This window comes from Amblyomma mixtum, chromosome 3 (genome assembly GCF_055824585.1).
Source record: "Amblyomma mixtum isolate Tamu chromosome 3, ASM5582458v1, whole genome shotgun sequence".
Taxonomy (NCBI): domain Eukaryota; kingdom Metazoa; phylum Arthropoda; class Arachnida; order Ixodida; family Ixodidae; genus Amblyomma; species Amblyomma mixtum.
Genome location: NC_143014.1, coordinates 124,073,609 through 124,100,962, shown reverse-complemented (window position 1 = coordinate 124,100,962; position 27,354 = coordinate 124,073,609). Strand labels below are relative to the sequence as shown.

The window sequence follows — 27,354 nt, the reverse complement described above, 5'->3', positions numbered from 1 at the left end:
AATTAAGGTGTTAAGCTCCCTGATAACGTAGCCATAACTGTACAGGGTGGCCAAAATTAAGCTCTACAAATTTCTTAAAGTTAGGCACTGAGAGGTGCGTTAAACCCACCTTTGAACTTAAGTTGCGCTGCCAGGGGGCCAAAAATTGAGGTAATTGTCACCGTCAGGCACCTAATTAACTAAGATCGATTAATGAACTTTTCAGTGACTGCAATAAGCAGGCGTATTATATTGGAAACTAGGAGGCACATGTCGTTTGCCCACACAATTCCATTTGCCAGAATTCTCTCAGAACGCGTGTTTTCCGAGATATTCGTGCCCAAATTTTCGGCTAGATCCGCGTAATTGCGCATGCAAGGCGATGACGATCGGCGCGAAACTGCTCCTGGAGTGACGCGGCGTTTCGTCTGCCAACGGCCAAGAGAAACCGGTGAACGTGATAGCAGTTTTCATTTTCGGCTATCGAAATTGAAGAAAGGCTGTACTCAACAGCTGCGTCATAGCAGGGAGGAGAACTGCCATCGCCTTGCATGCGTAATAACGCGAAATCAGTGGCAACTTGGGAGCCGAATATCTCGGAAGACACGAACTCTACCGAATGGAGCAGTCTATAAATTCGACCGCCTATATGTTTCCAACGTAAACATTCAAGCTAGCCGTAGTGGCTATAAAGTTCATTAATATACTACAGTTAATTAGATGCCTAGAGGTGACAATTATCATCTCATTTTATGTACACGTGTACGCATAATTTGTGTGCAGAGGTGGATTTCACGTAGCATCCACTGCCTAACTTTAAGAAATCTGTAAAGCATAATTTTGACCACCCGGTATAAATTACGCAGAACTTCCGTTGAGCTTAGTCCTGCAGCCTCTGGCGCGTACAGAGGCTGCAGGTACTTTTCATCGTAGTACCAAGAAAGGTGTACAGGAGAGAGGAGGCCTTGTACATTAGCTTCATGAAGTCGTTAACGCAGACTGACACCTGAACGGGAAATGTGGAAATGGCGAAAAAATTTCGTGCGACACTTATAAGCGCCGACTCAAGGGTATGACGATATAGCGTTAATGGGTCCCTTCAGCGGCCTGGTGTCCTCTTTGTATATCGCTTCGCAGACGGGGACTGTGTTCTTTACTTCAGTCATTTCCTTTCTCATTTTCTTAAAATTTACCGCCAGACAAACAAACAACGCCTCCCTTAGACAAAGTAGAACGAACGTTCCTCAGTGGTCGAAGGGTAGCGCGCCAGGCTAGCGACGAGTCGAGTCCCGGCTCGACCATTTTTCTTTCCAGCGCAATTCAGCGTAAACAGTGCTTTTCAGCGTAATGGTGGAGGAATGATGTAACAACCCTGTAGACCAATGAGGCATTGTGTAATGACGTCATGAGTGTCGTACTGCGTGATCGTCGTGGGGTGTTTTAATTACCCGCGTGAGGTCACGTAGTTGTGACGTCACGACCCTCTCGGACGATCCCGATTTTCTCGCCACGGTGACGCCGAAGCTGGGTTCTCCGCTGAACGGGAGTTTTAACGCTCTCGCGTTAAGAGAAGGAACTCGTCACATGAGCAAGCTCAGAGACCAGCTACGCAGCACAAACGATCTATGAAGCTGAAGCTATTCACGGCGCCGTGGCTACGACGCGGCTCCTGCGGCCATATAAATACCTTTCAGCACGTGTAGCATCACGGGGCCCAGCTAAAGGATGATTAGTATTAGTCATGTCAACCAGCGCCGTTCAAAGCGAGTGCAAGTAAGAACGAAATGAGCATCGGAAAATGAAGTCGTATGACCGATTAGTGTTCCAGTCTTCTTAGGACGCGCACATGTAATAACTGAATGCTACAGATAGTAGTTCATATTGTTTTTAAGCCAGCCCACCGCGTGAGACATTGCGGAGATGCAGCGAGGTATAACTGGGGTAATCTACCCCGTGAATCCTCAGGGAACGGAGCGGCGAGAGCGAAACATCCTGCTACGCAGGTGGTGGTGTCAGTGGCGTCGATCCAATTAGATGTGATAACCATCCCTGAGTGGACGCTGAGAAGACCCCGCTAAATATAAAAATAAAAAATAAATCCACAAGAGAACTGGAACTGTGTATGAGTTACCAGGTCCTCAGCACATGAGACTTCCTTTATTGCTTAGCGGGTGTACGAGGTGCAAGCTCACATTCCTACGGCGCTGTGATGCGAGGCTGGTTGCATACCTTCAGTGGGTGTTCTAGAGCTTCGCTGCCGTCGCCTCGTCGGTGGCTTGAGTTTTCAATAAAAAGGAGCGAGACAAAAAAAAGCATTCGTCAAGCGTCTGCATAGCGTCAGCAAGTCTCTGCATCGGCCCTCGTGCTGCCGACGCGTCTCATCGGCCGATCTCTTCCTCCTTCCTTGATGGGATTCATCCGCGTTGTTTTAGTGCCCGCTGCTGCAGAAGGCACAGCCATTCGAAGTAGACGGGGCGCGATGAGCCGAATAACAAAAGAAGATGTCGCATTTGCGACGCGGCGTCGATGCATTGTAACGGAAAACGACCACCGGGCATCCGGAGGACCAGGGAATGGCATTCAAGTTTTTGCGTTACATAGGCGTGGGCGCTTGCCTTTAAAACGTGTATCGTGAGTGGTGTGTGCATACGGCGGGAAAGAGAATTGTGTTAGAGCGCTTGAGGAGCACACTGCCGGGGAAACAAAGCGACACCTCGCCACAGTATGCTATGTTCTAGGGGCAACGCTTGCGCGAAGCTAGAGTGTGCCACATGTCCTTGTCTGGAAGCTGTCAGTACCTCTCTGTTTCTTTTTTTTTTATCTGCTACGCACTGCTTGAGAGCTCTACACAAGTTTCATGCTGGTTTGAGACCGATCTGGACCTATGAACGCTGCCTGGGATGCACGTGTAACATGTGTGCGTGAGCACGTGAATTTTATCGCGGAAATCGTGTGTGTGTGGAACTTTCTGAACGACCATCATCCCCTGCCATCACTCTTCGCTGCCCATTTCCCTCATGTTCTCTTGCCGTCTCCCTTAGCGTGAGTAGCAGCTAGACCAGCGATGTTGCTCACTCCACCCTTCCACACGTGAAAGCTTTAGCTCTCTCACTCGGATCAAGGGCACGTAACTCTTGCTAGCGTTCAGAACCTAATCCCGACTTTATAATCTGATAGGAGATTTTTATCTATTTAGTACTTCTTCACAACGACCGTCGTTGCCAGCGTGCACGCAATGGGTTGTGAGCTAGTCCAGTGTGGTTTTAGAGTAACAACTCTATCGGGAACTTCTCATGGTGCAAATGTCGTCGGCTTTGATGTAGTGGGGCGTAACTGCAAGCTCACACCCTCCCCCGTTTGCCAAAGCGAATGCCTGAGTAGTAAGCTGCGTGTAGTCTGGGCAGTGGAGATTATCAGGAAGGTGCAATCGCTGTACACCAGGTCTAGAGGGACCTGAGAGAGGGCATGTTAAGGGAGAGGTAAGAGGAATGGACGTGATGTCATTTCTTTGCTCTGGAAGAACGCGACAAGTTCTTTTCTTTTTCGTTTTGGGACAACTATTCTGGCTTCTTTTTTGTGAAGCTGACGCTTCACAACCCCTACATCACTCGCGGTCCTTGTTTATTTATCACGAGGCGTGTGCACGATACGCATTGCTCTGTCGCCTAATGCAACGCGCTTGATAGGTGGGGACTGTTTCCACGAACACGGAAAGTCGCTGGGCGTGCGGCCTGCGCGAGCGTTAATTTCGTTAATGGAACGGGTTCCGCATCCTTACAGACAGTACTGCTACGTTACGGTGAGGCGAGCTGGATGAAGCCGGTTGCCGGAGACCGCGCTTCGTTCACGCAGTTGTGTCCGCATCGTTATGCATATATGTGAAGTGCCATATGAAACTCGCTGCTATGCGCCACACAGTGCGGATATGCGGAACAATGTAATTTCAGACTGTGAGTGTTACGCGTACGCTGATAGGCCACAGTGCGTGAGCGCTCATTTCAGTGGCATCATGTATTCGCTGTTGACTCATGAGCGCGCAACGGTGGACTCATACCCAAAAATACTGGACAAAAGCTATTTCGAACAGGAAAGAGTTTATGAACGCATTTTTTTATATATGGTAAGAGTTTACTTTAACAATCAATATACCTGCAGATCTCTCTTCGACAGGCTTGCATTGTGTTGCTATTAACGCTTTTGCTCTCGTCAAAAGCGTTCCCCTTTGGTTTTCTATGGCAGTCTTGACTGCTCCATGCGAGTGATGGAAAAGTGTTAAAGAAAAATTTTGCAACACATCGGAAGAATGGACCATTACCTTCGCTATTTCATAACACTACCTTACAATTTTCCAGTATTCAAATTTTTTATCCAAGAATGTTGATCATGGAAGGGGAATGGTAAATGACATAGAAGCTGGTTTTCATTACTGGCGGCTAAAATTTCAAGTGTTTCCAGTGGGCAAAGCCGTTTCCATGTAGTTCAGAGTAATGCCACGCAACTGCCCACACGTACAGAACGAAAAAAAAAAGTGATGGTCGATTTGCGTAGTTCGGCCAATTAGGTGGGCTAGCCAGTTCGGTCTTCACTTCGGCTCCTGTATCCAGACGCAGTGTTCATGGATGACAGTTGTTAGGATAGCGATAACGGGTTAACATTCTCTGCACTGATAGATCCCTGGGAGTCTTCCTAGCACTTCTGCAGCGCAGTGGTGCAGCGGTCAAGCGATATCCGCCACTGCCCTTCTATGGTAGGGGCTGCCATCGGTGGAACTTGGGTTGGGTTGCGATCCAGGCACCTCGCGAGCAGCCTCTCACGATTAACTGAGCGGCAGCCGGACGCGGTGGGCAGGTGAACAACCTGCCACAGCACTGGCTTCAGGCAGACAGACAGACAAACACACAACGGCTAAACGCGGAGAACGGCCACTATAAGTGCTAGCGCACTAAAAGCAAGAGGGACCTTCAGCAAAAGGGCCCTTCAGCCTCCTCGAAGGGGGGTCAACTACATAGTAAAAACATTGCTCCTTCTCACCCCCCCCCCCCCCCCCCCTCTTCTTCCAATGTTGGAACACATGCAATTTCTCTTCAAGTCCCCGTTCTCCTAGCCGAAGGAGACTTTTTCTCTGGTTCCGTAAGCTCCCACTGGGGCAGGCTCAGGTGGCAGCAAGCTGAACGCAGGCGGCGCGGTCGAGCGCCAAGCGAAGACAAAAGGCGCAGCTGCGTGAACGGGCGCCGCCGGGCAGCGCCTTTCTTCTCCGCGCTAGAGAGCCTTTGCTCTGGCGGGCGGCAAAAGCGCACACGGAGCTTGGCCTCCGCATCTATTTTGAGCCTGGACGCGCAAAGCGGAGCGCTTGCACTGCAACTATAGCTGGGCGCGGGTTTCACATGAGGCGGAGGAGCGCGCCTGTTTCGGCTCACGTACGCGCGCCCTGGCCGAGAATCACAGTCGCGGCATGCTCTGTCACGGCCCGCCACGGTGCCCCCGAGACCGCGAGCGTTAACTGCGGCTGCGCACGCCATTCGCGGATGCCTCGTTCGGCCGCACTGCGGAGGGGGTGAATGAGCGAATGAACGAATCCATATTTGCACGCTTTGCAGCAGACCTGCAATTTCAGTACAGACCGCTTTAAAAGGCTGCTGAGTTTGCTTTCATACGGTCCACCAGGGTGAACCTGTCTTCGGCTTCGGGGCTAGGCAGCCATTGACGAATCGAGAGAAGTGCATGGGGAGAACGTGAGGCCGTCGTGAGTGTGCGCGTTCTCTACTTTCTTTTTTTGTTTTTAATGCGCCTCGGAGCCGCAGCGCCTAGCGCTGTGCGGCTTGCTCGTCTTTCGCGAGCCATGCAGCCCTGACGTTGTGGGAACGCAGCCTATCGTGAGCGTGCACGGGAGTATTGTTCCAGGCGTTTGGCCTTGAATGCCGAGCGAGACACCCTCGCGAGCCGCAGAGTGGTCGAAGCTCGGGAGGAGACAGACGTCCTCCCTCTCGCACGCCCGGTTTGAAAAACAAAACAAGTGCAACGTTCGGCTCGGTTTGGTTTGGTTTATGGGGTTTAACGTCCCAAAGTGACTAAGGCTATGAGAGACGCCGTAGTGGAGGGCTCCGGAAATTTCGACCACCTGGGGTTCTTTAACGTGCACTGACATCGCACAGTACACGGGCCTCTAGAATTTATCCTCCAAAGAAATTCAGCCGCCGCGGCCGGGATCGAACCCGCGTCTTTCGGGCCAGCAGCCGAGCACCATAGCCACTGAGCCACCGCGGCGGCTGACGTTCGGCTCGGTCAGAGCTTTTATTTGTCGCTCTAACCATTTTTAACCACGCACTGAGCATAATTTTCGTAAATAAACGCCTTAAATGCGTCATATCTTGTTCTTTCAAATTTAATCCGGCCTGACTGGAAGTTTTAATCGCCGAAGTTGGGAGACCGGACGACTAGCAGCGAGTAAAAGAAAAAAGTAACAGCCACCCCCATTTGATAATAAAGGAGATATGGGGAGGCGGTGCTTTACTGGTAGCTTTTGCATCTGTGAACGACGGAGCTTTCGTCCGTGTTAAAAGGGCACGGTCAATGGCCGACGACCACTAAGAACGGCCAGCAGCAGTGGCTCGCTGCGCACTGACGACTGGTGCAGCTGAGCGTACGACTCTGCGATACTGCGGAGGTGTGGTACATGTATAGCTATAGGGGTTGAACTTATCGGCTCAAAGCGAAAAAAATAAACGGGTAAAAGTGCGCCGAATGCAATTTTTGAAATTTGATTTTAACCGGAAGAGGTTATGTATCCTTGATGTGAAGTGCGCATATCTATAGATGGCTATCCATTAGGAGTTACCCTCAGTCAAAAGTGAAAATTAACGAAATGTGGAAGCCAGGGGCGAGATGAGACGTACACCATTAGGTTAGGTAGCACTGCTGTGCGTTTAGAGGTATTGCTCCGCTACCTTGTGTGCTGCTTTTCTGCCGACTCGGAGGCTCCACCTTGTCGCCAAACTTCGTCTGCTAACATAGCGCTATCATCTGCCACCTCACGCTTAGGACATTTACTTGGTCAAGCAGGTTTCTCCCCTACATGTAAGGAGGACGCTCGAAACCGTGCTTAAACGTTAAAAAAAAATGCCTTGTACGTGCTCGCTATTGTGGTGGTTAAGCGGCAGTTCCATCGCTGCCGTCAACACGCAGAACACATAACTCCCTAACCCTCACCCAATCAATCACAACAAACCAGCGGTAACATGGTAAAGCTACCTTTTTACAAATAAACTTCCACTTGTGTTTTTGCATAACCGTTCCAACGTGAAACTTCCGCTCTTTATTTATTTTTTTTCTTTTACTGCCGATTGGAGTTTCTTCTGCAAGAGTATATATAAGAGCGTTACCAATAATTAGCGACCAGTTGTGCGTTAATTACTGGTAAATCGAAGGCTCGATCATGCTGACACAAAAGCCAAGATGAACTCTCAGTGACTTTGCACCGCACAGGAGTACGATATTATATCACCGAAAAATTGGCAAACAAAAGCTGAAAACTGAGTTCAAAAATAAACACGGAAAAATGTTCGCCGAATTTTCAAAAAAAAAATAATAATCAAGAGTTCAACTCATAGGTACAGCGTAGCGTAGGGACACGTTTTAAGGGTTTACTTTTCTGAGGAATCAGCGTCTAGAGTCACTGGCCTCAGTATTCTCTCAAGGCAGAGTTACAAGAGGAGATCGGCAGTCGGGTACGCCACCCCCCCCCCCTCCCCCTCCCCCCCCCGCCCACTCTTCTCTCCCCCTTAACTCCCTCTAGCTCTGATGCGATGAGTGTATCACTGCTGTTACGTCGTGTGTAACGGATAGTGACAAACCGTGACATGCGCAGAGGATTGTGACGAAAAACATATTCTGCGCTCGCCCACATGAGTAACATTCTCAACGACAAATCAATTTAGTTACGATGCATTACGACGCAGACGCCGTCTATCTAGGTGGAACAACCCCTGCACGCCATGCACACAGCGTTTCTGCAGAGCGCCTGCTACGGAGATCTGGAATTTTCAATCGACCGCAATGTCATGCTTTGTGAGCGCGGCCTTTTATTTAACGAAGCTTCATGCAGTGTTTTTTTGTCGCGTCGTTTACTGCTGCGCATAGCACCACATTCTGGAAGAAGAAGAAGCAACCAGGGAACAAGTGCCACGTAGGAGCTGTCTGATGTGCGAGATAACGTCATCACCTTCACCTTCGTGCGATCAAATTTATTTCTTCTCGACGACGCGCGGCCGTTTACTGCAAGAAATAACAAAACGGCAGAAACGGAGGCGATCACGCCGTGGCCGTGTTGAGCGCTTCGTTGGCGCTTTAGAACCCACAAACACCGCGTCGCTGTGAATGAAAAACGGGCGAGGAAGAAAAGGTGTTGAGCATGCGCCATCGATGGAAGGAGACGAAGAAGCTCAATCGCTTCGATGGCGCCCGGACGGTTGCAGCAAAATTGAGCGCTGAGCGCGGGTCCCCCTTGGACCTTCGTCACCTCGGACGCCGACCGCCGTAGCTGCGACTCTGCGGAGGCTGCCGACAGCGATGGCTTCGGAGCAGTCCCAGAGACCGGTAAATATCCGTGCCTTTTTTTGCTGAGCTGGCAGGGCAATTGCGTCGACGCGAAGGGTCCGTCGTCTTCGCCCTGCGGACTTCGGTTGGGGAGGCCATTTCGCAGTGCGGAAACAGCTTCGAGTTCGGCAGGGCAGCATAAATTTAGCGGAGCGGTGCAATGACGGCACGGGTGTTTAGCCCTAGTTCGAGTCGCTTACTCTGCGCACCAGCAGCTCTACGTTTACGTGCTTGTCGCACTCTTACGCAACTGCCTCTTCGCTTTGTAACCACAACTCCTTGAATGCGTTCTCGTTTCTCGAGGAGGTTCTCGTTTGCCTTCGGGTGTTACGAAGTAATCGGAGGCCCTTAATCTTTAGGAATGGCTCCTACCTCTCACCTAAAACTGTGCTGCTTGTTTCTGACCCCTAGCACGGCTGGCAAATACTAGAGGGACACAAGAAACCTAAGGCTCCTAAACTTAGTGAAAAAAAATTGCTACTACAACCTTCCCTAGAGACTTACGCAGGTATGAATCCACCAGGTTCCTCGACGGAAGTTGCCAGCCAAGAAAATCGCGTTTTCTTTTAGTCCAGGCACAGGGGTTGCAATGCACATATTCAAAGGAAATACCAGCAAGGAATCGGAGTCAGATTTTCGTTTTCCAAGGCATGCGTTATTCTTACAAGCTCCGCTCGTAGTGAACGTTGTAGCCTGTAATAAATGGAGTTTCAGGGAGTGACTACACCGATTCGCTAAGCACCTGTCTTATAGTGGGCCCTAACTTATGCACACCTGCAGCAAACGCTACGGTACCAGAGCAACACCACGTTCCTCATCGGTCCCAATGCAGCGGGTCTGGGAGGAGCTGGCTTGCCTGGACAGCTGCAGCGAAATTCCCAGACGGCCATCACAACGACGCCAGGTGGGGGCCGCGCGTGGCCGCAGCAGGCGTTGGGCTCTGAGGCGCCCGTTGCCGCGGTGGAGGCATCAGAGCTCCTGCAGGTCGGCTCCAACACAATCGTCAGTCCGCCACCGCAGACACCGCAGCCGACGAGCGGATACGCTTCCCCCGTGGTCCGCCGCTCTCAGATGACCACCTCGCTCACCGAAGTGTCGGCAGTTCCCGGCCAAAGTGCAGCCAGCGCTCCTCCCAATTCCATCGGGAGCGCGGGCTCCGTCTCAGCAGTGCCACCGTCCCCGCTGATGTCTCGGCCGCCGTCTCATGGACCGATGAGGCGTCCCAACATGCCGGCATCGCCGAATGATGGGCACCGCTTCGGGCGGCCCGCGGCGCAGCCGCCTCCAGTAGGCAGTGCTGGATCTGTGACGCCACCTTCGCCACGGCACCCATACTTCGCTAGCTCGGTGACGGAGGCTCCGGGCTCAGTGGCTATCAGCAGCGTCATCGGGTGCCCAAGTCCGAGCAGTAATAGCCTGGGTAGCATGCCGCCTGGAATGCGGTCGCCTGGGTTCCCACCTCAACGGATGCCGGCCTCTCCAGGACAACCGCGTCCCCTGCCGCCGGGACGTCAATTTCATGGGCCAATTTTCCCAGACAACGAAATCCGGCGCCAGCCTGTTTCCAGCGTGGACTTCCGCGAAGAGGACCGCATCGACGAGGGTTACGAGGCCCTCAGCGGAGAGCGGACCCCTCCAGTGCCACCCGCCCGGCAGCCAGCAACTGCCGGGTCCCGCTCCGGCCGCAGGCTACCAGTAGGCCCTTCGCGGCTGCCGCCTTCTCCGGGTTCCAGAGTCAGCAGCGGGCCATCAGTATCGCGCCTCCGAATGTTCCAAATCGAGCGAGAATTGGACGCACCCACGTCCCCTCCCGCTAGAGAGAGGGTGCAGCAGGACAGGCAGCTTGACGAGAATCGAGAAGATAGTCCGCCGCCGGCGTCGCCCTTGATGCGTCGACGCAGCTTCGAAGACACCACCTTGCATGACGACCTCGCAGGGCCGCGGCCGAGAGTCTGCAACTGTCCGGGTACTGTCCTAGTCCGCCGCGGCCCTCCACGCCGATCCACCAGCGGACGACTTCGCGGCGCCTATGTCAGGGATGCCGACGATGATATGGACGACCTGTTCATGATCAAAAAGGCCAAGAAGAAAAAGAAGAAGAAGCAACCAACGCCACCGCCGCCTCCTCCCCCCGTCGCCCCTCCGCCGGGTGGCTTCATGGGCTTCCTGTCGGGCTTAGTGGGAGGACACCAACCGCCGCCGCCGCCGCCGCCGCAGCAGCTGCAGCAGCAGGCGGCAACGCTGGCGTCAGACTCGGACAGCGATGACGAGAGCGAGTACGAGCTGCGTCGATTTGACCGCCGGCAGCTGGAGAACTTCGTGCGGAAGATCGACCTGAAACAGCTGATGCAGGAAAGCGAGGAGGGTAAGGAAGGCAGGAAGGCCAAAGTCAAAGAGGAAAAGAAAGAGGAAAAGAAGGAGGAAAAGGAGGAAAAGAAGGAAGAGAAGGTGGAGAAGAAAGAAGAGAAAAAAGAAGAGAAGAAAGTGGAGGAGAAAAAACCAGAGGAGAAGGCTGAGGAAGTTCCGCCTCCAGCCAAGGTAGGGATAGGTCTCCGGAGGAAAGATACTGCGCTCTGCTGCATCATTTCAGCTAGTATACCAGCGGCGTGTCCGTCCTTTTATGGGGGGGGGGGGGGGGGGGTTAAACAGATGGCGAGGTATTTCAGCACACCCTTTTAATCTCATCGTAGGGCATATATTTGAAAGCAATCCCTCTTAGCTTCTTTAGAAAGACGTAGGAAGCAGTAACGCTGAAGCAGGCCTTGACGCACGTCTTTTGTAAATTTTTGTAACAGCGAAGAAAAGTCGCAAAACGAGACGCTGAATAAGCGCTCAATATTGCAGGCGAAGAAGGATAAGAAAGCTCAGCTTTTCCCTTCACCATTCAAAAGCTCTTGTATGAATGCATATAAGAAACTGCTGTTCCCGTTTAAAACGTATATACGCTACGACCATCTAAGACCACCGCCCGACACGCACCTGCATGACGGATGAAGAACGCACAAAGCCCTGTCACCGGCAATCATGATTGACAAGTTTCAGGCAGTCATGCCTGAAACTTGTCGTTCGTAGAAAAAAGTGCGTCTTCTCCGTCCTTTGTTCCTAGCGGCACGCTCGCAGGAAAGACCGCCGGCGTCACGGTCGCTCACACTTTGAACCGTGCAGCATCGCCACCGGCTCCAGCATGCAAGCGCTTTGTTTTTTTGTTTTTCTAATGAGCGTATCACTCATATTAAGTGTCACTTTAAAATAAATAGTGCATAGTTACTTTAAGGCATGAATCGAGGGCACGTAAAAATTTTTCGATGCTCGACTGATTAACGATTAACCAAACTCAACTTCCAACCCCGGAGATCGAAGGAAGTGTTTTCCTCTGCGCATGTTTCTTTTGCGCGCATTTTTCTCCAAGAGCTCAAAGCATGCGTCAGTAGTTTAGAGATCGATCTCTGGCAATTCCTTTTCATTTTCCCCTCCAACATTTTCGAGTGTTGCTCAAGCTCACTGTCGCGTAAACGGTGTGTAGCCTTAGTCAAGAGTATACAGTCCAAGCTTAGAATATAAGAATATAGAGCCCAGGAATATAGCCCAAGCAGTGCGCACGTCTTCGCGCCTCATTATCAGTCTTAGCAGAACTTCTTTGCGCCTACCGTACTCATGGAGCAAAGAGGTTCGTACTCACAGCGTACGCACTTAGCCAGATGAAAGGATTCGCGCTCGCCTTGCCCTGACTCGCAGCTTCCTTGTACACGCAAGGCTGCGCACACTGCCGACCGGAATCTGTATCGCGTCAAGGTCTCGTCCGTACACGTTCTGAATTGTATCTCTCTCTTCTTCCATACGCAGCCTGCTCCTCCACCTACTTCAACGCCAATGGACGGGCCTCTAGAACTCAACGTCCCCGTCGTGTTTGTCTTCGGTGAGACTTCACTGTGTCTATGCGCGCATGACCGGTTTAACGCACCCCATTCGTGCTTGACATTTTTTTTTATGTGATTATGGTAGTAATTCGAACACTTAGTGCCATGTACCAGCGCGTAGTTGAGTTTCGTTCACGCGCCGTTAATTCCGGCTTCTCAAGATTTCAATGCGTTGTCCAAAAGAGCGGCAGAATAAGGGCCAAGGAAGGGCCCCGGTTTAGGACATGCTCCCATGAAGAATAGGTGGCCTTGTGTCTACACGAAATGTCCATAATGCAACCTCTGGGATCTTATGCTTTCTCTATAGGAGGTCCATAATTTGATATTGGATCCTAAATAATAGGTGTTAAAAATACAGAAGCCACGACTGCAAGGATAATTAACGCATGCAGTGCAAAGTATCGTTGCTCACCTGTTTTACGGGAAACGCTTACGGACTATCATTAGATACGGGTGCGTAAAACGATGTTCTGATCGTTATGATATTGCGATTGAGCATACCCTTAATTTAGTGAACTGTATTGCACACGGAGAAAGTTCATTAATGATGTGAAATACTAAAGCTTTAGTTTTTAATCTTTACGCAGTACGATTCTGTGTTTTGTGTTAAAGAATCCGCATATTCGCACTATAGCGACGATGACAACACATCTTTACGCTTGAAAAACGCTGTTTTAGAGAACCACGGGAGGAGCTTGCAGAGCGGGCTTTCTGGCCGCCAGTGTCTGAGCTTCCTTTGTTTGTTTCCTTAACATTCATTGTGTACCGCTGCACTATCGAAAGACAATGAGTTCTCATGAAACTGACCACGACAATTGACATTACCAGATATATCTTCGATTTATGCTGTAATTGAGGAAATACATCAGTGCGGTGGTTTTGAACAAGACTCGCGAGAGTAATTCGCTTTTTTTAATTACAGATGCTTGTTAACGTGATTATTAAACCCAGGCACAATACAGCCCTTCTGTTTAATTTCTCGAACAGTGCAGTTTACGGCCGAGGAAAATCCTTCCTTCAATAGAAATGACTTGCTGTAAGACCCCGTTTTACAGGCACCTTCTTGAGTGCGCAGATGTACTATCAGCGTCAAATGAAACGCGAACAAAACAACTGGAACGCGAGCACAGAAAATCAAGCATATTAGAGGCTGGATGTGAAATACAGGCGTGGCCTATTAACATTTCAGAGGAGTGGTCTTTTCGGCTTCGATAGGAAAATTAACTGCTCATGTATTTTGCCTCCCTAGTATAATATCTGCGAGTTGTGCTGTTCGCGTTTCAATTGACTTGTTCGCGTTTCAATTGACGCTGATAGTACTTCAGCTTTAAAAGTGGGTCTTGTGGTAACTGTGGAGGCGTTCACAAAAGATGCTTTGCACAAAAATGGTCAAGCAAATTGAACGGGGTCCGCTGTTCGATTGCTTCCTTTCATCGACCACAAGAGTTCAGTAGGGTCGATTGCGGGTGGCCCTCGTTATTTATGGAAGGATCTCGACAATTTTGAATTGATCATGAAAGCAAACCGCAAGCGTCGTTGTTGCTGACTCATGACCGCGCGTGCAGGCGGGCCTGGCTCCGGCAAGGGTACGCAATGCGAGAAGATAGTGGCCAAATACGGCTTCACACACATATCTTCCGGCGACCTGCTGAGAGCGGAGGTGCAGTCCGGCAGTGACCTGGGCAAGGAGATGAACGAGATCATGACGAAGGGAGAGCTCGTCCCACTGGTGGGTATCAGAGGGGTCCCGCTTGCCGCCTATAAAACCCGACTACGAGTTCTTCTCACAGAAAAAAAGAAAAAAAATGAGGAGGACGCTTAAGCTTCGCCTTAAGAGTAGACGCGATAGCGCCTTCTCCTTTTTTTCCCCCTCTTTTTATTCCTTTTCTTCTCATTGCTCACCGATTACCAATCCACAGTCCCATTACCGATCACGGCTATCGATTACAATCACAATTGCCGATCACATTACTGATTAGCAATCACCAATCACAATTATCGATTACCAATCAATATCTAGGTTGCACTGCACGACATACTGCGCCACAACATACTCATACACATACACGCCATTTGTTTTAGTACAATGAAGCACCATAACACAGCCTTTTCATTCCGCGCAATTTCTGACGCCTAATAAGCATATATTTTTAATTACTATAAGATCAGTACTCATCCCAAGCACACGTTACAAAGTCATACACGCCAGAACGCGTTCACCACTTGAACCAACGACCCCTCGTGTCCTATGCGTTGCGTGCCCGCCTGGCACGCGGAGAACCTGGGTCCAAACCCCAATGCTGGCTTTTTCTTTTTCTGTATTTTGATTTCAGGAATTCTGAGATTTTTTGCAACTGACTCCTGACGAGGGCGACGCCGGGTTTTCAACAGAACGAGCTCTTTACGCTATCGCGTAAAAGACAGACAGACGGCACTGCATGGAACGCAGTGTTTTTCGAAGGGCCAAATTGTATCCCTCCTTTGAAAGATCTCCTCATCAAGGGAACTTTTGATCATTTAAGGAGATTGTCAGGCAAAAATTTACAGGCGGCTGGGGTGCGAGGGTCACAGCCGCAGCATTTAATAAAGAACACGGTCGCAGCACACGAGCTGACATACGAAGTAGAACAAGTAAGGACGATTGACAAGTCTGGTGCTGCTTATTTTTGAAGACATAGGCGTCTCAATGAACAGTTGACAAGAAACGGTAGAAATTCTCCTCAAAAACAAAATTGGGCAGCAAGGAAGAACTGAATAGATATATAACAGCCAGTAAATGAACAGCGTTGCATGGGAGAGTGACGCATGCGCTTCTATTTTTTTCTTTGGTGCATTAGAGAGCACTGATGTTAGGTTAGGTTTGGTTTGGTTTATGGGGGTTTAACATCCAAAGTGACTCAGGCTATGAGGGACGCCGTTGTGAAGGGCTCCGGAAATTTCGATCACCTGGGGGAGGTTAGTTTCACCGTTCTTTCCCAGATCTGTTGTCACGAAACAGTACATTGTTGAGATGTCTGGCGCTAAGTAATGAAGCATACAAAGAGTTATATCGACATGTAGACGGGGAAAAGAAATAGTAAGAGCTGGCTGCTTCCGAAGACAAAACAAACAAGCAAACAGCCCCAACAAAACAAGCAGAGTGTCCTGGGGTCCTTTTCCTTGGGACGACGACGAAAACAGGTAGAAAAAAAAAAAACGAGACGCGTCCCTTCCGCGCTCCTCTAGCATACCCGGGACGTCACACGGACACCTGTGGCCACGAGACCACTGGTAACAGTGTAGCTCTGCAATACTGGGCCACGAACAGTGAGCAGTTGTCACACCATGGTTATACTCCACTTCTCCAATCCGCAGGTCATGGTCTTGCAGCTGCTGAAAGAAGCAATCAGGAAGAGCGTGGCGACAGCCAAGGGGTTCCTGATTGACGGTTACCCCAGGAACACCGAGCAGGGTGACCGCTTCGAGGCTGAGGTAACCTTCTTTTTGTTCTTCGTTTGGTTTGCTCGGTCGCTTTTGCGCATAGCGCCGGTACCGATTTGTGGTACAGATAAACGGGCTCGGCATGCAGGCTGCAACATGTACAAGTGAACTAAGGATTTAATCAGCTACTGCCGCCCTTTGAAATGTCTGCAGGCCCCCGGGTTTGGACATCTTTGAAGGGGTGAAGAGAAAAGTTCCCCTCGCGTTTTGAAATTTTGATCCGTTCGAGAGGCTATACGACGCGCGTCCATCTGCGCAACCGGGAAATTTTCAAACTGACGCTGCATGTTGGGAGAATGCATGCAGTTGAAGCAGTACCGCTGATGGTCGCGTAGAAAAAACATGTGTACTTTGTGCTAATCCAAATCCGAATAATTCTCAGTGACTTGGGCGTTCGGCTGCTGATCCCAAGGTCCTAGGTACTATCCCGGCCGCGGCTGCCGTATTTCGATGGAAGCGAAACGCAAAAGACTCACGGATGCTGTGCGATGTCAGCGTCAAATAATCCGGAAACCTCCACTACAGCGTCTCTCATAGCCCAGGTGTCACTTCGGGACGCTAAACTCGAGATACCACTACCTAATCCAAATAATTAACGATCATGTCTCAATGCTTCGCTCTTGGCATTTTTACGCGTGCTGTGAAATAAGCGCGCGAGTCCGTGAAGAAGCTATCTCTGTTGTGAACTGGCAGCGGCTGTGGCTGGGCCAACTTGGGCTAGCCGCCTCAGCGCTGCCTCCGTGACGAGGCGTGTTCGATTCGCGCACTTCTGCCGCGGCCATTCCAGGTTGCGCGCTTGGTTCAAAGAGCGCAAAACCCTTTCGCAATAAAGCTGCCGTTCCAAACACAGTGCCATGTGCGCTTTATTTTGACGCTACAGCATACTGTAACCATAAATTCGCAGCTTTTTGCGTTTCTTGAGCGGCTTAAAGGGATAACCGCATGAAGCAATGCTCCTCGCGACGCGACGTACGATGGCGACCTCCGTCGCCTACCGCTGCCGCTGGCGCACCCGCACGAAGCGACGCGACTTGGGGATAGAGAGGCGCGTTTTCAGTGTTGCATCGGTTGTCGTCGCTTCTACGTTCAGTCACCTCGCGTTTTCGGGGAACTATAATTACGCTATTACCTCGTTTATAAGACTAAATAGCATAAGGACTGATAAAAATGATGATTAAAATCTCCCTTTGACAACACATTTCATTTCTAAGCGGCACAGGGCAGGGGCGCTGAACTCATGGCAGCGCCTCCTATAATGTATACTCATACGAAGTGAGCGTCGCAAGCATGGACTATCGGTACCGTAGGCAGCTTCTTCTCTGGAACCGCACTAAAAAAGCAAAATTCGCTCGCAAAATAGCTAGATCGAAAGTTACTTATCCGCAAAGCCTTCTGCGATTGGCTAGCCTCGCGAGCTTCTTCCGGGCCATGGGCGAAATTTCTGCAAACCCATAAACTGAACGGCGATCAGCGACAGCAGACCGGCGGCTGGCAGACTATCGCGCGATCGCTAAGCGCGACGTGTCGCCGCGGATTATCGCCACATGCGCTTGGCGCTTAAAAGTTAAAATTGCAATGACTTGGGTAATTAGATTTTTATAAATCAAAGCATGCAGTTGCTTGCTCTATTTCACGGAATAATACAGATGAACAGACTCTGGCAATAAGAACACGCGATTAGTGCTAGTTGCCCTATATAACAAGCGCTCCCACCTCTCCAGCCGCCTTCCGTGTTCATCGTCACCCGTTGCCCGCACCGTCATTTTGTTCCACAGCAATCTCAACAGGCGGCGTTTCGTCGTATTTATGACTACGAAAACAATGGTGAAAGGGGAAGAGCATACAAAATAATTGGTCATGAGGAAAGAAAGGGCGCAGTAACTGTCTCACATATCTCGGTGAACACCCGAACCGCGCCGTAAGGGAAGGGATAAAGGAGAGAGTGAAAGATAGAAAAGAGAAAGAGGCGCTGTTGAGGAGCGCTCCGGATTAATTTCGACCACCTGTGATTCTACACTGGTCACGTGCATGGCACAACACGTGGACGTCTTTTGCATTTCGGCTCCATCGAAACATCCCGCGTCCTCGGGCTAGCAGCCGCGCGTCGCAACATTCAAAGGCACGTCGGTAAGAGGAGGAAAGCGGAGGGAAAGAGCACAGAATAATCGTGGACGCCTGGCTTTCCTGTATATCTTATTCCATGCTCTATCCCGTGCCCTGCAATTAGTTGGCACCACAGTGGAAGCGACCGCTACCCACGATTACAGAGCCGACTTCTGAAAGCTGTTCGCTAGTGAGACCGGTTCATGAAGGCCCACGGAAGGTACGGGAAAGTTTCAGCTAGTTACTGATCGCTGTAACGCGCTAACAGCTAGACGAATCCGTGCCCTAGTCGCCAGATGTAGCTTTCATTGTGGCACCAACAAACTGCGAGAGAAAGCGTAGATGAACACCAGCGATGCTGCTTCTCTTTTATTCCCGCAATGTGTTCCAGCTTATTTTGAAACCTTTGGCTCACCTTACGTGCGAGACACCATGCAGGAGTTCTTATATTGCGTCACGAGCTGTGCGGTAAGATCAGTCGCGTTTCTCTACGTGGTCGAGCCCGACTACATTACAGATATAAATGAAGCCGAACTGCATAACTGTCCGGCTTGGTTCCGATTACCCGAAGCAAACAATAGACTTCTGGACAGTGCGACCCAATTTTGACCTGCATTGAAGCTCTACGATACTGTGGTTATCAAGCTACAGTGTATTAGGCATCATTCGCAGTAATCAAAAAACGAACCTAGGAGTATAAGGCGTTCGGAAGGCGTTCGGAAGGCGTTCGGAAGGCGTTCGGAAGCGTTTCTTGAGTACAACTGTGCCACAGGGAATTTTCGACATTAGCTACTACAGGAATGTAACCGCACTCCACACGGTTCCTTCCTATGTCACAATTACGTCCAGTTATGATTTGTTTATTTTAAACGAGGGCTTTTTAAGAACTGGAAACTGAGTAGTTACGATATCAATTCTGTTCAACAATCTCTAAAGTTGAGCATCCGCCTCGTATACGGGAGGTGCGGAGTTCTATCCGCAGTGCCGCGGGTACGAGCTTTCCCCTGGCCTGGTGCTCCGCGTCTACATTCGTTACTACACTCATTACCAAACTCGAAACAAGCGCGTCTAGTTTCCTTGACTGCTACCACGACTCTCATGGCTTTGGACATTAAAAAAATAGTGCGTTGGCATCATTCATGGCGTAAGAAAGAAAGAGAATGACCAAGTCGCTGCAGAACGGAACGTGATAGGTCGCCAGGCTTAGTGGCACTGGCAGGACGCTCTACTGGTAATGTAGGGAGAAAATCCAGTTATATATTTTGAGTGCAAAAACACTTCTAGCCGCACTCCCCGAGTTTCAGCGGTGGACGTATATGTGAAGCCTCTGAGTAGCAAGTGTTACTGTCTCTGGGCAAGTGGACAGCTCAGTCGCGCTGTGAGTATTTCAACGCAATATTTTTTTAATGTCCAAAGCCATGAGACACGTGGTAGCAGTCAAGGGAACTAGACGCGCTTGTTCCGAGTTTTGTAATGAATGTAGAAGAGACAGTTATGCGCCTTAGTTTTTTCTCACAACCAGCAGAAGGTTTAGGCTACCGTATTTTCCGGTGTATAAGACGCATCCTTGTATAAGACGCACCCGCCATATATGCAGGCTGTCATTGAAAAAGTTGGTATATAAGACGCACCCGTATATAAGACGCACCGCAATTTACCCGGCTAGTGAGGATCAATTAAACACGCTTGCGCGACCATCACGAAATTCACAGTACCTGTGCGAAATTTTTAAGCAACGCTAAGTGGTCGAAAAAGGCAACACTCACGCCATTCCCGTCCACGTTTTTTTAAAAAAAAAGTTCTCCCATATGTCCATAAGAACATTTTATTTCTACTTAAAACCTTGGAAGTCTTCACCTTCGGGTGCGCTATCAAAAAGTTCGCCCATTTCTGGAGGCGACGCAACTGAAACATTCTCTTCGCACTACGTACACGCAGCAAACAAAGGTGCAAAGGGTGGCTAAAAAAAAGAAGGCCGGCTTGTCCTGGCTTGTCTTGACAATGGCGAGAAGCGTGATTGTCGTCATCTTTTGGCATTTCACATTACTTTTGCTTGGGGCCTCCGAAACGGTCGCGTGTTTGTGATCCCGGAAGTCGCCATCCCCGCCGTCTTATGATTAAGTTCACCTAAAAAAAGTTGCGCACGGCGGTCCCCGTATTGAAGTATTAACTATGTTACAACCGCATCATTGGTGGTGATATTTTTTCGGTAAAAAAAGCTTGTAAATGAACCTGAGTACTTTCTGATATCGCAAAAAAAAAAAAAAAACGAAAAATTCGCATATAAGACGCACCCTTGTATAGGACGCACCAGCAAGATGTTTAAAAAAAAGCCGCGTCTTATACACTAGAAAATACGGTACGTTAATTTTGAGGAAAGCAAAGACGCATAACTTGCTCCCTGGGTCACTGGACACCTCCGTCGCGCTATGAGGTACAGCCTTCGTCAAAAGTATATACAGCCTAAGGGGTTTGCTTGCGAGGCCTGCAGCATGCCTTCAGATGCATCCTCAGCGGTCGTACTCTCTAGAAAGAGGAATGGCTTCGCGTCCTCAATCCTCCCAAGGTTTGGACTGCTAGATGTGCTATAGGGAGACCGGCTAAACAGCTCAGAAGCAAACCCTTCGGGCTGTATACTTTTTACAGGTGATGTATACGTGGCGTAGATCGACTCGGCGCAAACGATGCCCGGCTGCGCCGTCCTCTCCCGCGTTTGGTGCTCCTATCGAGAACGCGTCGCAGCGAGCTTGTCTCATTGTTTCGAGGAGGAACGCTCAAGGCACAAACACCCGCAAATTCAGAGTAGCGCCTGCCATGCAAAAACCCGTGCTTTCGCACAAGATTTCGGTGCTTAACAACGCTACACCACCAGTCATTTTTTTTTTATCCGACGCAGGCAAATCCCAGGTGTTGATATATGTTTGCTGTGTCCTAAGAACCATGCTAAAAAAAAACACGTCAAAAAAATTTGGCATCCCTTCCTATAGGTCTACATGTACCAGGCCAACCTGTCTCGCATCCCTTTAGGCCAGCAGGTGAACACAGGAATACTCGATTCGACACATTACGCCCTTGGGACGCCTTATCCCCGATGAGATCACCAGTGGAGCCATATCGCTGCGAAAACTAAGTGCGAAACTGAAGCGCGAGCTCACACTCTGGTCTTTCATGCACGCAGGTGTGCAAGTGCACCAACCTGCTCTACTTCGAGGTGAAGGACGAGACCATGAAGGAGCGGCTGCTGAAGCGTGGCGAGACGAGTGGCCGCGTGGACGACAACGAGGAGACCATCACCAAACGCATCAAGACCTTCCACGAAGAGTCCGAGCCAGTCCTAGAGAAGTACAAGACCATCGTGCACAAGGTATTTATTCGTTTGTTTCGTTCTGTTTTGTGCGTTTACTTATTCGATTATGTCATACTTAAAGATTTAAATTGCGGACAATTTATTAGGAGTGGGCCCAAATACGAATGCTGCTGGTGGAAAACAGGAAGAATAGTGGAGAAGAAGACTTGCTCTTCATGTAATTCGGTGGTCCGCTCGAAACACTGTAAGTCGATTATTGTGGCAGCTTGGGCCGGCTGGCCGTTCTATTTTCGGGCTCTGCGCAAGAAATATAGCAGCTGAAAAGTAGCACTACGGGCTGGTAGAGTACACGCTTCTTTTGGATGGCTGTGGGTGTGGGTGCGGTAGGCTTTTTAAAATGCACTGGTTACCAGGAGATAACGAATGGAGTTATGTATGGAACAGTCAACGCCCTATCCTACTGTGAGAAGCAACGCTCGACAGTTTAAGCTGCTCCTTTAATGCGGAAATACTCGAATGATATGAGTAATTAGAAATAATTAATCTTGTCGCGGGGCTTTCGGCAGACTTGAGCGGATTATCAAGCATGAAAAGCTTTTAGCTCCCATTCTCTGCAAATTCAGGGCAAAATTATCCAAAAACGGCGTGAACCTGACGCCGAACATGCAGCCAAATCTTGCCGAAACATCCTGAAATTTGCCCTCCGAATGGTATCCAGACGAAAAATATTTCCCATGCCACGGCATGTATATTTTTTTCCGTAGCCGCGAGCGAGGCTCGAATAAGCGCTGTCGGAAACAGCAGTTTCGTTTCCTGATGCTTTAGACAGCATCTCGTGCTTAGAGTTTTAATTAGTAGCCTTTCGAGGTATATGTTTTAAATTGCCGTTACCACCAGCTCCCACCCATTAGTTTTGCGCTTCCATATGCTCGGCGCCAGTAGTGCTTGGCTTCAACAGCCGAGAGATAGCTATGACGTCAAAGGTCGGTATGTAGGCCACGTGAGGCATTCACTACAACGCTCAAGCTAGCCTGCGTGAAGAGTCGGAATCACAACTAGTGACCTACCTTGACCTTTGACGTCATAGCCATCGCGCGGCTGTTGAAATTGAGACCAAAAATAGGTGAAAGAAGAAATCATACTGAAAACTGCGCAAAAAACGAAGACACAGAAAGAGAAGGCATGACACGGGCGCAGACTATCAACTGAATTTTTATTCACATGAAGAGGCCTATATAAGTATCTTCTGCCCACAGTGAGACAAGCACAAAAACACAACAACCGCGAAAATCAACCCAAAACACAATCACCCACTATCCCTTCGCGTGCACCGTGATGCAACCATCAATTACACTTCCAAAAAACTGCGCACAAACCAAACCACCACAACCTTAACGGTCACGCTGATATCACGCCAAAGACCCATATCGCCTGCTCGCCTTAAGAAAACTGGCCAAAAAGGTTATCTCCCTATCAAGCAAGGCCATAGATGGTGATGCCACACAGGAATCTGAGTCTTTCTTGATTAGGTAAGCCTCCACCATCTCCCTGCATACCTGATCGCTATGTTTGAACAAGACGCTGGTCCTGTTCAAATGAGGGTAGGGTTGAAAGAAGAAACTCAATTATAAATTATTTAGCGAGCATAGGCAAACACCATGTGGTGATCCATGATGATACACGCATCATGACAAAAGAGAAAACGTGCAACCAAAATCTCCATGGTATCTGTACTCCTTTAATGTATCAGTACCTCAACACATAAAAACTAAATAACCGTCAGGACTGTTTCCTGAGGCGACTCTTTCTCCCGTTCATTCTTTTGCCTCTTTGCGAGTTTTCAGTTTCGCCTTTTATACCGGAGCTAGTGAGTGACATTGCTTTCCAGCTATCGGCCCTGGCATGTTGCAGGCGGGAGCTACTCAAACTGGGGAAACAAAAGGATTAATGTGAAACACAATAGTTGTAGACTGCAGCTCCCGTACTGTTCGAGCTTAGCATGCAACAAAATAAAAAAAAAAGGACGTATGAGGTGCTGTTGAATACACCGCGTTTAATTACATCTTTTTATTGAGTGTACAGTTGGACGTAGAAAAACGTGCTGAGGTAATATATTATTCGCATCATGCATTAAAACTAATGCACCATATGTGATACTACTGGGAAACGTACTGAAGTGTGTGTGTGCCTATACATGAAGTGGTCTTGCAGAATCATTTGCTTGTTCAGAAGCCTGAGATTTAGAAACTGCCGATATCAAGCATCTTTGTAAAAAGAAATCAGCGCGAGAATCAAGGGACGCGTCGGAGAGGACAGGCAGCGGTAAATTGTGCACAACGCATGCTGAGGTGTCGGGGTGCGTCTTTCCGTTTGTCGTAACCGGTGCAACTGTAGCCTATTTTACGAGACTGTTAGCTCTCACGAAGTGCCGCCATCTTGGGCTGTTAGAACTGCACCTGCTCCCGCACTGAACCGTCGGCGGAGGCACGGCTTTAAAATGCATGTTCGAAAAGCTGACAGAGCCAAAAAAAAAGGGGGGGGGGGACATGCAAGGAGGATCACACACAAGCTTTAGCATAGCAGAGGTGTGTTGAGCGTAGACGTATACCGGATTACCGGACACCTATTGAGCACGCGGAGAAGCTGGGGTGAGACCAGGTGGGGCCACTGCGCTTCCGCAGCCGGCATCCAGTGGCCCAGTATGCGTAAGTTTCCGCTGTGCTAAAGCTCTCAATTGTGTGTGATTCTTCTTCCATGTCCTCTTTACGCTGTAAGCGTCTCGAACATGAACTTTCACCAAATAGCTCAGTTTATCTTGTTCCGATGTTAACGTTTGTGCACAAATAGCAGAAGTACAGCTGCAGACTCATTTCACGTTGACACAAGCTCGTTAACTTTTCGCCATCTCGTCGGCGAGAAAATTGCCCCATAGCGCTGAAGGAAATGAAAGCCATATGGTTAGAGGCGCAACTTCGCAAAAAAGAAAAGTCCAACTTAGTTGAATCGAAACCACATCCGTTCTTTTTCTTTTTTTTTTGCTTATGGGTGCGTGAATCTATCGAAGCTGTTTCGACCTCTATTTTCTTGCCTGAGCTTCGAGGCTGCTGCTCTACCATCCGTGCTTTGTCCGGCTTACAGCAGTTTGTTGTCGATTTCACCTCTGCAGAAAACGAAGCGCATAGGAAACTTACTGATGTTGGAACTTCGCATATTCAAGCTATATTCGAGAAAAATGGCGGCGAAGTTTTTGGTTTCTGACTTCTGAAGAGTATAGCGGAAAGCTGTCGGATGGCGCTGCACTCCCAACGCGTGCGTTTCAGCTCTACCGACATGAAAGGTCGCCGAGAGTTCTGCAACAAAGCTATTCGGCTGTCGCGGAGCAGCGCCTTAATTTAATGTTTGAAGCCTTCTGAAGTGCTCATACGGCACACTCTTAGAAAAAGGACGGAGACTTTACTAAGAAATTGGCCAGATACTCGTCACAAGTAACTGGAAGTAGAAGCAGTAGACCTTTAAAAAGTTACTGCCTTAAGATGCGAGGGAAGAGCACTAAAGTCACGAACAAAAAGGTAGCAGTATTTAATAAGAAAACTGGTAGAAACCGTTTTCACATATTTTGTTAAATTTTGTAAATTTACTTGGTAAAATTTTGTAGACACCGGAAGAAAAAACGAAGGTACACGTTCAATGCGACCAGTGCCCGACACCAGTGAGAGCTACCAGGGTGTCCTGGCCTGAATCACACACTCTGGCTTATACATACGGGCAAAACGTGTGCAAATCATGCGAGGCGATGGTATCAAACAACCCTACCGGGCACACACAAAGGTCCAAAATATCAGCAAGAAATGAAACGCGCACAAGACAAGCGAGCCACGAACAGGAAAATAAGAAGCTCTCAGCTACGAGAAGCTCAATACTAGCGGAGGGTAATTTCACTTCGAAAACGCGAAGACTCTTGCTCACAAGCGTTAATCAAACTCGCTTGTATTAGCTCTCCAGGAGCTAATATGTTGGTGTTTTTGTGTTGCCACCCCAGTTTCCTTGTTCGCTTTTCATTCGTTGCTGATAGAAATAGTGACACGCGCACTGCGTGTTACACGGGTAGATCTCTCTCCGTCTTATATACTCCGTACGGGCTATAGTCGGATACCACTCAGTTACGGATACAACTCAAGAATGAAGTGGCTTTTCCCCGCCAAAGGGCCCCCTTCCCGCCTAGTGGCGACAGCCGATTCTCATGAGCCTGCTGGCGTGGCAATACAGGGAATGGCAGACGAAAGGGGATATTCCCCTCCCTCCATGCATGTCGGGGGTAGTCCTCTCCCTGTACTGTCACGCTAGCAGGTTCATGAAAATGGGTCGAAGCCATTGGCGGGAAGGCGGTCATTTGTCGGGGAAAAGCTGTTTGGTTCTTTACATCCGACAATAGTGGGTCTTACCCGTTGATCTAAGATACCAGCCATAATTATGAAGTATCGATTGTAGAAACACGTTAATCCTAACCGCACGACGCTGCGGAACTGTTTAATTGCAAAACCATTTTATTCACACAACAGTCTGTGTCAACTATCTTCTGCGACTTTGCTGAAGGAACGGTTACGTTACTAACCAGGTTCTAACTAGCGGCCATAGGTAGCAAAAACGTAGGAAGGGCCGACTTTTACTAACTGCCTTGAAGAGGGTGGGTAGTAAATATTTAGTAAAAGAGCAGTAAAGTGCAGTAGGAGTAACTGCTGCAGTTACTACCTTTTTACTACCTTCTTTTTAACAGTGCAGAAATAATAATTACTTTTGTGTTTCCAGGTGTCAGCGGAGGAGGACCCGGACAAGGTGTTCGAGGCGGTCACAGCGTTCTTTGACGAAATAACCAAGCCCAAATAGTCAACCAATTAAAATTCCTCGTGTACATACCTGCCTTGGAATCTGAGCGTCAAACTGCTCCTCTCGTGTCTGCCATTTTGAGTCTTTCGACTGGGAAAAGACACTGTTGCTCGTTGATATTTCGTGCGCAAACGGCCAATCAGCGGTCAGCAGACCTATATCGCTCCTATTCCTGGCAGGGTTTTTCATGTATCAGCCTGGTGTTTTAGCGTTAGCTGCTGTGTAAAGGCGAATAAGTTTTATGATATTCAGGCCTAAGCTACCAGGTTCCCCACCGATGGTCGAGTGCATGTACTGCAACACGAGTCGTCTTGTGCACCGTGCCCCTTCCGCGCAATCTCGCCGGCTTTCTTGTGTACATACATTGCCGCAGCCGGCCGCAGCAGCAGTGCCGTGGCGCGATGGCAAGTTCGCCGAGCGAGCCATCGCCGCCGGCGCTCCTGTCTATGCATAAGCATGCCATGCGGTCACTGGCGCTGAACATCTGTGCTGCAGACGGCGTTGCAACGATTAACGAGCAAAGAGCAGCTAATCACGTTGCATGCGACCATAGAGATGCGACGCTCGCGGTAATGCTGGATATACTACGTCCGCCGCTATGGACGAGGGTGACTGGTGAACACTCCCAAGGTTAGGTTACACGCAACGTAAATACCCCCGAAAGCAAAAGATCGTAAAGCCACCACTGTAGCCCAGTTGGCAGAGCACCGTAAGCGAAATTCAGAGGTCTTGGGTTCAGACCCCACCAACGGCATGTGTTTGTTTTTTTCTTCTGGTTAAAAGTCGTACCTTAGATAGAAACGATAGAAAATATTCTTCTATGCTTTCCTCAGCTTCGATGTCTGTTGGCTTTCTTCATACACCAGGTGTTTCAGAGAAGCTCGCCACTAACATTTAAAATGTTTTTTCTTTAATTAAAGAAACGCTTCCTGCGGCACAATAATACCAGTGTTGGCGGACGTCAAAGAACAGGCGAATCATGTTAACTAGCAAAGGGATTGACTAAATCCCACTCGTTAACTTCGATTATTAGCGACAGGCATATGACTGCAATTAGAGGTTTGTAGCCGGCCGTTAGTAATAGCGTATCAG

At 49.3% G+C, this 27,354-nt stretch overlaps 1 protein-coding gene across 1 annotated transcript in view; it reads left to right on the top strand.

Moving 5' to 3' along the window:
- LOC149351705 (uncharacterized) overlaps nt 1–26,289 on the top strand; it is a 39,242-nt gene extending 12,953 nt beyond the window's left edge. Inside the window, exons 3-8 of the mRNA XM_089575627.1 lie at nt 9,352–11,109; nt 12,415–12,487; nt 14,054–14,217; nt 15,843–15,959; nt 21,250–21,435; nt 26,185–26,289. Of these exons, the coding sequence (XP_089431753.1) occupies nt 9,352–11,109; nt 12,415–12,487; nt 14,054–14,217; nt 15,843–15,959; nt 21,250–21,435; nt 26,185–26,262 (2,376 nt within the window). The 3' untranslated portion in view covers nt 26,263–26,289. The remainder of the gene's footprint in view (nt 1–9,351; nt 11,110–12,414; nt 12,488–14,053; nt 14,218–15,842; nt 15,960–21,249; nt 21,436–26,184) is intronic.
- Nucleotides 26,290–27,354: the final 1,065 nt, after the last annotated feature.